General features: G+C 39.1%; 2 protein-coding genes across 4 annotated transcripts in view; one reads left to right on the forward strand and one right to left on the reverse strand.

The window, feature by feature from the left end:
* Positions 1 to 1,810, reverse strand: part of abcb7 (ATP-binding cassette, sub-family B (MDR/TAP), member 7) — a 24,161-nt gene extending 22,351 nt beyond the window's left edge. The window contains exons 1-3 of the mRNA XM_026191048.1: positions 1,624 to 1,810; positions 253 to 336; positions 87 to 164 (exon numbers count right to left, since the gene is read on the reverse strand). Coding sequence (XP_026046833.1) covers positions 87 to 164; positions 253 to 336; positions 1,624 to 1,773 — 312 coding nt within the window. The 5' untranslated portion in view covers positions 1,774 to 1,810. The remainder of the gene's footprint in view (positions 1 to 86; positions 165 to 252; positions 337 to 1,623) is intronic.
* Positions 1,017 to 11,032, forward strand: uprt (uracil phosphoribosyltransferase (FUR1) homolog (S. cerevisiae)). Of its 3 annotated transcripts, none has more exons than XM_026191069.1 (8): positions 1,017 to 1,036; positions 2,101 to 2,328; positions 6,345 to 6,387; positions 6,470 to 6,539; positions 6,733 to 6,795; positions 7,713 to 7,874; positions 8,575 to 8,673; positions 10,633 to 11,032. In XM_026191069.1, exons 1-8 carry the CDS (start codon positions 1,032 to 1,034, stop codon positions 10,737 to 10,739), a joined length of 777 nt encoding a protein of 258 aa, XP_026046854.1. In that variant the 5' UTR covers positions 1,017 to 1,031; the 3' UTR covers positions 10,740 to 11,032. The 3 variants fall into 3 exon arrangements, with proteins under 3 accessions (XP_026046854.1, XP_026046872.1, XP_026046863.1); XM_026191087.1 differs by lacking the exon at positions 1,017 to 1,036 and adding an exon at positions 1,794 to 1,811; XM_026191078.1 differs by lacking the exon at positions 1,017 to 1,036 and adding an exon at positions 1,808 to 1,856.
* The last annotated feature ends 499 nt before the right edge of the window (positions 11,033 to 11,531 follow it).

Raw genomic sequence — 11,531 nt, forward strand, 5'->3', positions numbered from 1 at the left:
TTCAAACAAAAAAAATTAAAGGTTTCATGTCATCCAAGCATGAAAAGTTTCACTAAGTAATCATTAAAACACGGTACCGTACTCACCACATTTTTTGGGTCTGCGCTTAGTCCCCCGCCTGCATTTCCGTGCCAACATGTCCGTTTGTCTGTCACCTGTAAGTGCTGTGGAAGGGGAATTCACTGTTACCCTATATTAATTAATTTGAATAACAGGACGCCAATATGTGATTATTTCTTAATACACACTTACTTTTGCAGCTTCCAAAATCTGATGACTTTTTTCGCTCCTGTTGGTGCTCCATGTTGCCGTTCGTAGGTGTGGAGGTGAACTTGACTGAAACACACAAGAGCACTGATTTTACCAATGTTCCTAAATGTTTCAATAATCATGTTTACCACACAGAGAGAAAGTGTAAAGCAGTAAATAAAAGCAAGTAAAATTTAATAACCCAAAATTCACATCATGTAAAACAAAGAGCAGCTGTGCATGTTTGATTTGTCACAGTTTTTACTCCCGATGCACTTCCCTTCTATATTCGATTCCTCCCAGAATCAAATGGAGGATTTTTTACCTCTTTAGGCAAATGGGTAAACCACTACGCTCACATCATTTAAACAAATAAGTACTAAATATTTAATTCATTGTGTGATTTCAGCAAATTTTTTAAGCATTCATAGTCGGAGTTCAAAGGTTATGCAAACCAAACAAACAGAAGAGAAGTTGCCTAAACTGGTTTTTAAATAAAGGTTTGGTAAACGTTTTGAAACACCGAGAACAGGATATACCACACTGAAGCACAGTAATGGATCAAGCAGGACCTGAGTGCTTAAAAACACAGCATCTGTATGGTTCATTTAAGATCAAACTGAGCGTAAACCTACCCTGTAATAAGACTCCAGTGACTATGAGTGAAATAGGTTAACATGTTTGATACTTTCATTTCCTATAAGACACAGCACGACTGTAAACATCCCTCTTATCTGTTTTGACCTGCCATGTGAAGATGACAGATGAACGGCATACTTAACATGAGGTGAGAGTGAACCGTTCTAGTGTCAGACACATTAAATGGGAATGTGACAACTTGGAAGAGTTGGAGCTAAGAATGAATAACTTCTAAAAACAGTAAATGTGCCAAATAATTTATGACAGCGCGTTTACGTGACATGACAGTTACCCTAGGTTTGACAGGGTGGGACGGTCTTATCTAAGTTTTCAGTAAAGACCGATAACACGTGACTGGGACCTTTGACAGGCGTCAGACTTTGCACGCGCACACACACACACACACATATTGAACTGTATTTTTAAGAAGCCTGTTTGACTTTGACGTGCTTTCCGTTCAGCTGACATACATTCAAAACTAATAACGACGTTATGACATAACATGAGTAACCTAAGTCGTTAAGTTAATGCAGGGTTAGCTACTTAGCCAGCTACTTAAAGCAAACCCAAACGGCTCTTTTAACAGATGACAACCGCCTGTTTCTCTAACAAACCAGAAAACAAATCATCTATCTAGGTATCATTCCTGAAAGTTACTTAGAAAGACTTTTTCTCTGCCCTTGCCTGGTGGCTAAAAGCACCGTGTCCTCTCTGACCAGCCCCGTCCTCACTCACCGGATATGTGCTTTGGCGTGCATGGCCAGCCCCCGGCTCATTACGACTTTTATTCCATACATGATACGAGCTCGTCTGCCGAATGAGAAGCGCTAGTTTTCGTTTTTGAAAGTGAATGCCGCATTTCAGCGGTGCCAACATCAGCGCCATGTTGTATGAGGAAGGAGGGCAGTTAGTCAACACGCCGGGTACGTCATATCCGGCCTTCTTTAACGTCGTGTCAAAGCTAGCAGGCAAGCAGGTTTTCTAATCGCTGCGTTTTGGCAAGGAATTGTTTTTAACACGACCTGTTTCGGTGTCTGTACATCTGCGAGTGAAGTCCTAACGCGGGTGTCTGTGCAGTAGCTACTCGAAGTTTAAGAGTTGAAGCTAACGGCAGAGCACGTTGTGTTCCTTGTGACACACCGTTAGTACGTGTGTGGCGCGGCGGAAAGAAGCTAGCTGACTTTAGCATAGATATCTCTTGCTTTTACTCAGGATGCCATGCCACAATCAGCAGCTGAACAATGTGAGCAGTGGCCAGGAGCATCCAATGAAGCAAGTTCGGTTTGCAAACAGTAACAGCAGCGTGCCTGCAGTAGTATCCAACTCCGAACCAAGTGATGCCACAACACAGCCTGACAGCCAGGACAACCTGGGACCCCAGCTTAAGCTGCTTCCTCTGAATGACCAGATCCGTGAATTACAGACAATAATCAGAGACAAGTGAGTCCCCCGCTCTTGTTTACTGACACACAGGCCATATGCATAGTGGTTGTGGTACAAAAGCAAGTAACGAGCCTTATATAAAATATAGACTTGTGTTTATGGTCTCTGTAGAAAACTATAATTAGTAAATGGAAAAACGTAGCTGTTCTTCATTTCACTGAACTGGAACTATAATAGAAAACCAGGAAGGTATGCCAAAAAAGGCAGCTTACCAAAAATTTTATGGAATGTAAATTTCCAGGGGAAGTCAAAGAGTTTGCAGTGATATTAGATAGGTCAGGCAAACGTATAGCACATCTCAGATCTTGATGTAATATTAGAAAAACAAAGCGTGAGGTTTAAATAACTCACTCTTTAAACATATGTCAAATGACCAAATGGTAAATGGCCTGTATTTATACAGCGCTTTACTAGTCCCTAAGGACCCAAAAGTGCTTTACATATCCAGTCATCCACCCATTCACACACACATTCACACACTGGTGATGGCAGCTACATTGTAGCCACAGCCACCCTGGGGCGCACAGAGAAATGCTTTCAGCCTGACCATCTCCAATTTCCTTTCAAATGTTAGAAGGGGGGGGGGCACGCTTCTTATTAAAGAAACTGCAACATTTTACCTCTATATTGTTATAAGTTTACTCATAAAATAGATATTTTTTCATATAAATATTTTTTATTTTTTAAATGTGTGTATATATATATATATAGATAGATAGATAGATAGATAGATAGATAGACACAAAATATCTATCTATCTATCTATCTATCTAAGTTGGGGGCATTTTCAACCAGCTATATCTACAGAGCTACTTAAATTATGTAAATCATATTTTTTTTGGCCAAATATCTCCGACCTTCACTTTATGTAGCAAATTTGAGTTCATGATCACCCTGGGAATTTTTCAGGCTGGGATTTTTTTCCAGATTTAGTCAGTTGATATGAAATGACCCATATAGCTTCAATGATGACTCAACATGGTGAAAGAAACTACAGTATGTGCAATATTGTCCATGCCTGTGACTAGGGCTGGGCCATATTATACCGTTCACGGTAATACCAGTATAATGTTAGGCAACGATAGGAAAATGAAATATCGCGATAGAATATGAGTAAAACGCGCATGCGCAGTGGCTTTGTTTTCATACGCACATGGCCGATTGTTGAGTGAAACAAATGAACCAGAATTGGTTTGTAAAAATGGTGCAACTTCAGTGATGTGGAACTGGTTTGGTGTTTGTCCGTCAGATACACGACAAAGCACATTTTTTTGCAGAACATGCAAGCGGCCGTCGTTATTGTCGGACTAAGATGCTCTTAAATCTGGGAGTAATCTGGGTCCTAAACTCCATAACCTTCAGGTCAAACGAACACTGCAGCATCACTGAGAGTTAAAAACTGTCTAAATTCTTTCATCTTTAATAAAACGATCAGCATTGCTGCTTTACCAGGTGTAACTATGAAGTTTAACTTCCAGGCATCCATGAAAACAAAATTTATTACATTTAACGGAGTTAGAAGTTAGCAGGAAGCTAGCGGAAGCTAGCTCGCTAGTTTCGCTAGCATGTTCTGACTGAGAGACTGAGAGATTTCTGAAAAAAATCAAACGTACAGCTCTGCTATCACTTCCAACATAAATGAAGACAGGAAACTAAACAGCAGTGACGTTTATAGGGTTACTGAAGTTGGGCTAGCTGGTATTTAATGATGTGCTATGTGATCGCTAGCAACACAGCTATGTTAGCATAATATAAACAGTGAAGCTGGAGGACAAACACTAACACTTTTCCACTTAAAAAAGTTAACGTTAAGGTTTCTGATAGTTAGAGACAAATGCAATCGCATGGCAGGATGCTGTAAACGGACCAAACTTCAGTCAGAAGAACAACTGAGATAATCCATCCACAATACGAGGTTAGTCATTAATATACTGCAACAACATGGGAACAGAGCAGCTGTGATAGAATACAGCATTAATGAATCAATGGTACAGAAGTGGAGGAAGCAAGAAGAATGAGTTTAATAAAGTTTGATTTATCTGACTGCTTTGTTTCGCTTAATGTGCCTTATAATCCCGTGCACCTTATGGTCCGAAAAATACGTACTGCACACTGCAGTTTAATGTTGCAAAGCACCTCTTTTTAACTTCAGTGGATATTATACATGGTTATGCTCAGGATATGTCAGCCCATTTCTACTGGAAATGCATTTTGGTTAAACTTTCAGCAAGGCATTTGCATTTGCACTGTTACATTTTTATAAAGCTTTAATGTACATAAAAACCAGCTTCTTGTTTAAGTGAAAATAAATGGAAGGTTGTCTTTTTGCGCTAGTAATGTTGTGGAGTTGTATTTTGTCTCGCATCAATTATATCGTCAGTTATATCGTTATCGCAAATTTTCAAATATATATCGTGATAAATATTTTTGGCCATATCGCCCTGCTCTACCTGTGACTAAAACAAGTGATGCTTCTTCAAGGAAACGTCATAGTAACTATCATAACAGGTTCAGCTACAACATTTTTTAAGCCTTTCAAGGAGAGAATAATTTATTGTATCAAAAGAACCAACATATCTTACAGTTGTTAAGATGTCTTGTGTAGTTATAACCTTGTATTACTTTACCTGATACAAACAGGAATAGTTGTCGTCTGTTCACACAAAAAGAGATGAAATTGAAGCAGTAATAAGATTATTTGAATCAGAGCAGTGCTGAGTATCAACCAGCTCAGAGACGCATGTATCTTAAAAAATAGATCATTAGGAACTATAAATGCAACAAAAATGATATTATTGTAATGAAAACGAAAAGTTAAAATACTAATTATGAATAGCCCACTTTAAAGTAGTCACATGTAGTAAAAGATTTGCATTTTTACTGTTATTGGTATTTTGATGGGCAAACATCCAAATAATAGTTGGTGCCTTCTTCATTAACACATGATAAGAATTAAAAAATGACATGCATACAGTCATGTAAAAAAGAGTTTCCACAGGACTATGCAGTGCTGATAGTCTGATCATCATCAACTGTCAGGATCTTTGTAAAAGCAGACATTTTGGCAATTTGCTGGTCTGGAGCATTCAGGTGTGTGTTAACAACCATGCAATGCTCAGATAATCTGTAAAAACTCCCAAGAGCTGCATCTCAGACTCTACAGGCCTCAGTTAGTATGATAAAACTCATGACAGTACAATCAGAAAAAGACTGAACAAGTCTGGTTTGCTTGGAAGGGTTGCCAGGAGAATACATCTTCTCTTTAAAAATAACCTAGCAGAGGGGGTTGTTTCAAAGTTGATCTGAACAAACCACAAAATGTTGGGCCAGGGTTCACATTTCCGAAAAACAAAACACAGCACATCAGCACAAATACCTCATACCAGCTGTAAAGCATGGTGGAGAAGGGGTGATGATTTAAGCTTATTTTGCAGCTATATACCTAAGCATATTGCAGTCACTTAGTCGACCATATGCCAAAGTATTTTACAGTGAAATGTCAGGCCATGGGCTAAAGCTTGATGTCACACAACAGGACAATGATCTCCAACAGAATGACTGAAAAAGAGAAGAATAAAGATGTTGCAGCAGTCCAGTCAAAGTCCAGACCTCAGCCTTAATTAAATTCTGTGGCAGGACCTTAAAAATATTGTGCATATATGAATGCCTGCAAACCTCAATGAACAAATAGCACTGTAAGTGCGCCACAAGTGAGCGACAATTCCTCCACAATGATGTGAGAGACTTAAAACGCCATACAGAAAACAATTACTGCTAAATAATAAACTATTGAATCATGGGGTATCCTTTAAGTTTTCAAAGAAGTACATATTGTCATGGGGAAACTTACTTTTTCACATGACTGTATAACAAATGGCTTAAATAAATAGGCATTGCAAATATCAGATGTTCTTTACAGGTTAAGAATTGCTTGAAAATGACCCTTTTCATAGTAAAAGTTTGCCAACCCCTGATCTAAAATGATCTAATCAAACTCATATTTACATTTTCAGGACAACCAGCAGAGGAGATTTTGTGTTTTGTGCAGACCGACTGGTAAGATCATGACTTTAATACAGTATGCTGTAAGAGTGTGAAGATTTTATAAATAAAGTCTGTTTGTGTTGTAAAAAACCAGATCAGGCTTGTAGTTGAAGAGGGCTTGAACCAGCTCCCCTACTCTGAGTGCACAGTGACCACACCGACAGGTGAGGAGGATCTCTCTGTAATAACAAAGTCGTTATTCAGGTGTAAAGACTAGGTTAGACAAAAACAGAGTTCTGAATTCTGACCAGTGGGCTCCAGTGTTTGAGTGTTTTAACTCCCAGCATTATATGACTGTGTGGGCTTTTTCTGAACAGCTACATTTTGTGACTGTTTCTGCTTCATTTTTTCCCTCAGGGTACAAGTATGAGGGTGTCAAGTTTGAAAGAGGCAACTGTGGAGTCAGCATTATGAGGAGTGGTAAGTTAAACCTTCTCTAGCACACCTATCAAAACAAATTTGTGTCTTTCCTAGGTACACATAAGTCTTCCATGAAACCGTGTACTCATACTGTGCATCTGTTTTGCTCTTGCTCGGTTATCGTTTGCGCTGGATCATAGACTAACTACTCTCTTGTTTGAATACTACGTTGTGTAAACGTTATGTTAGGCATTTGAGACAGCTATTTGTCTTTAGTTTTGTAGAGAGCACAGTCTCTGAAGGCTTCGCTGTCAGCAGACCACACAACCAGAAGTGACACTTGTTATCTATCCTTTTGGTTTAATGAGACTGTTACCATAGCTGTCTGCAAAGCCTGTTTTGCCTTTTTGACAGTCATGCTAGAATAAAACACAGGAAGTATAAAACTCAAACACTGTACCTTAAAGGTAACACATCAGCTAAGTCAAAACACCGGTTCTATTGTTTTCCATACCACAGTCATGTCTTGACATCCTCGTGGGTTGACTTTGAGCATGTCATGGTAGAGCGCTGTAATGTAATGAAGACTGAATGCTTTACAGTGTGACCAGTGTGTGAACTTTTCTATGTGGTTGTGGAGGAAAGCGGGCAATTCTGCATTTTTAATATAGCATTGTTTGTTTGCTTGTTTTTTAAATGGCACCAGCCATGTCTTTATATTTCTTTAATATTTTTAGGTGACTTTGGGTTTAGGAAAATCCGGAATGTATTTTTATGATTAGCGCTGCTGATAATTATTCTTGTAATTTCAAACAAACCGATATGGCGTGAGCGTGTCTTACTGGAGAAATGAGACGCAACACACATGTAGGTGCAGGTCTGCTGGAAATCCCCGCTGATGAAGACAAAACTAACCCTAAGCAACAAATATATTTCAACCTTTCAACCACAGTTGCATTTCACGTGCTTTCTCACAGGTGAGGCCATGGAGCAGGGTCTCCGTGATTGCTGCCGCTCTATCCGCATTGGCAAGATCCTCATACAGAGTGACGAAGAGACACAGAAAGCCAAGGTCTACTATGCCAAGTTCCCCCCAGATGTGTATAGAAGAAAAGTGCTGCTCATGTACCCCATTCTCAGTAAGTAACAAGATGGCTGAGCTCGTTTTTTCTTGCTGGTGACTCCAGTTTGTCACCTTCAGTAGCACATAAATGTCAAGAGATGTTCAATTCTGTGCAAGTGTAAAAAGAAAAAAAGTTTTTTGTATTTATTCATTTTGGAAAATCTCCCTTGAGTTGACCTTCACCACCAAGTCTGCATTTCCACATCACGCCGGCCCATTCACACTGCTCTGATAATTATAGTTCTCATGGGGCTAATTATACATTGCCTGGGAGATAGCCACCAGGCTGCTGAATAACATAATGAGTGCCAACAAAAATAGTATCTTAATAGCCCCGGTTTCCCTGTGTCACAAAGCAGCATTTTTCTGTTCTCAGCTTTAAAAAAAAAAAAAGTGACCAAGCTAGGCTCAAGGTATATTTTATAATGTCAGAATGATGGAACATATGGTTTCATTGATGCATGCTAACTGGATGTGAAATTAAAGCCTGTCAATTGTCCAGACTCATGGGCACATCAATCAGCACACAATCACTTTCCTTTCCTTTTAAGATGCTCATAATGCATGAGTTGGATATATTTGAATTGGGAAAAATGCAATTATCTAGTTTGTCTTGGGAATCTGTTATGACTTGTCACATATTCTTGAGATGAGTCAGCAAATTTGTCATTATAAGCAGGAATGTGAAGCAAACCTTATTTGTTCTGTGTCTGCAGGTACAGGGAACACCGTGATTGAGGCTGTGAGGGTGCTGAAAGAGCACAGGGTCCAACCCAAACATATTATCCTACTCAGCCTCTTCTCCACACCTCATGGTAAGCCAGACAGCTCAACACAAGTGCAGTCGCCACCAGCTCGGTTTTGTTTACCTCCCAGATCACACACTTTGTCCTCTATTGCTCCTCCACTCATGTTTCTGCTGCATCAGTGTCTATATAAAAAATACTGTTGCCAACAACAATGAGGTTCTGTGGCGCTGCTGATCTGAAGTCTTGCTCAGCAGTCATCAGTAAACTATGGTAACTTCTGCACGTTTATAGTTTTCTCTACTTTAGCTTGGGCCAGATTGTTTTGATGTTTAATGGATTTATTCCACTTAAATATATGAAACGTTGATATATTAAGCACATGTTGCCATTAAAATATAAAAAGCTATTTAATCCTCTGAAGGGGATGAAGCCTTTTTAAAGACATTTCCTTTTACCAGGTAATCAAACCCTGGTCTACACTATATACAGAAGTGGTCGCTTTATTAGGTACAGGTGCTCAACTCACAGGCACGAGTATGTAATCAGCTAATCACGTCACCAACCCAATGCATGTAGACATGTCAAGTTGGGCAAGAAAGGTGATGTAAGTGAACATTCCATGGTTGTTGGTGTCAAGGAGGTTGGTCTAAGTGTTTTAGAAATTGCTGATCTATTGGGATTTTCCACACGATCATCTCTAGAGTTTCAGAGAATGTTCTAAAAAGGTAATAAATCCAGTCAGCAGGCGTTCTATGGGTTAAAATGCCTTGTTGATGTCAAAAGTCAGACTGCTTTAAGCTGAGAGGAAGGAACCACCAACTCAAAAAAAAAGACATTTTAGAACCAAGGTATGCAGAAGAGCATCTTTGAATGTGCAACACATCAAAACTTGTAGCAGATAGGCTACAGCAGCAGAAGACCACACTGGGTGCCACTCCTGTCTGCTAAGGACAGAAAACAGAGGCTACAGTTCACACAAGTTCACAAAAAATGGATAATAGAAGTCTGAGAAAAACATCACCTGGTCTAATGTCTCTATTTTTGCAGCGACATTTGGATGGTAGTGTCAGCATTTTCCATCCATTTATAAGCGCAGTGTGCACATGTTCTGGTGGCTGCTTCCAGCAGGATAACACAGCAGGAGCTCAAAGCTCAAGTCATCTCAAGCTGGTTAGAGACAGTGATAGTGAGTTAGCTGTACTCCAATCTCTGATGAATTTTTCCAGCACCTTATGCAAAAGCGGCTCCAACTTAATACTAGCAAAATGTACCTAATAATAAAGTAGATGATTCAAGTGATTCCTGGACACCAATGTTGGTAATCTTATTGTCATGTGGAATGAGACCATTGTGTGTTACCATTACATTATTTTTAATAATCTATAATTAGTATTTTTTATACTAACAGTGTATCTGACAGTGCTAAAGGAGTTGTAATGAACTGACAGGATCCCCTGCAGCTCTGCTTAGTCAGTACTTTATAGTGAGTTTCAGTTCATTGTTTAGTGTTTGTTCATTCTCAATCCATTTGCAGCTACAGCAGACAACTGCCTTTAATAAAAAAGCACTTAAAAGCCACAGTAGGTAGCAAGTGGAGTAGCTGATGAACATAGTGGACTTAAAGGTAGATTATTCCCCTCGGGGGTTGGTAGAAACAAAAACAGTGCCAAATGCCAGATAAATAATAATTTTGTTTTGGAACAGGTGAACATGTAAATATGCATCTACTTTTTAATGTTTGCTGTATAAACCTAAAAAGTGAGAATATGTCAGTGTTGTTGCTTCTTAAGCTTTAGGCCCCTTTATCAGCTTACCTGAGCTGTGCTTAACCTCACCACAGTACAGCTGAAGATGGTGGGAAATAAGATGGTTGCTTTTTTCCATCCTGGTCATGAACTGGCATTGCATAGCAGTCTTACCTCAGAAAAGCTTCAGGTTTTGGCTGCTAGTTGCTTTTGTTTATTCAGCACATCAGTGGCTTAGATTTCAGACAGAAAGTGAACCAACTGTACATTTTTCTTCTAGGAGCAAAATCTATAATCCAGGAGTTCCCAGATATCACAATTCTGACCACAGAAGTCCACCCGGTGGCTCCAACACATTTCGGACAGAGGTACTTTGGCACCGACTAAATGGAGGACAACCCGAGGAACATGATCTGCAAATAGTTTTGGTTTTTAATATATTTTGCAATGTATTTGTCATGTTCTCCTCATTGTGCGAAGTACTGCTTCTCATTTACAAAGTTCAAAAACTGATATCAAATTAATCAAATGTATATATTATTCTATGCTGTGTATAGTCATACTATAAAAAGACTACACAGAACCATGTAAAGAGTTCAACTTGGATCATTTTATTCTGCATGTTACAACATCTGCTGGATCAATAAAGAATATTTGTTTACAAAGAACAGCAAATGAAACTATTGGTAGTTTTGACGTGATGGAAAAAGGGAAGCACCACAATCACATACTCCAAAGACGGGTTAAAGAGGGGACCACATGTGCTCTAGCAACATTGAACTCCTGCCTTCTCAAGTTGTAAATGTTCTGTTTGATTAAAGTATGTTACTTCAATAGTTCACTTACCGGTAATAGAACAAAATATACAGACACTGCCTGCAGCAGGTATGGTTCAAACTCGATACACGAGAGAAAAAAAAAAAGGCAGACTTTTATAACAATAAATAGACAAAAGACTAAATGATACACTCAACAGCCATATCCTTCTCAATGTTTTTATACAAGCTTTCACATATCCCTGATAAATAACCTACAGTTTCAGTAGAATGAACAGAAGCCTTTCTCAGATATGAGCAGCATTTAGTTTAGGTCACTCAACTTGGGAAAAAACTGATCTGACCAAAAGTTTAAGCTTCAACATACAACTGTACACACATCTGGTGAAAACCCAACTTCTTA

The sequence above is a fragment of the Astatotilapia calliptera genome, chromosome 2 (genome assembly GCF_900246225.1).
Source record: "Astatotilapia calliptera chromosome 2, fAstCal1.2, whole genome shotgun sequence".
Classification (NCBI taxonomy): domain Eukaryota; kingdom Metazoa; phylum Chordata; class Actinopteri; order Cichliformes; family Cichlidae; genus Astatotilapia; species Astatotilapia calliptera.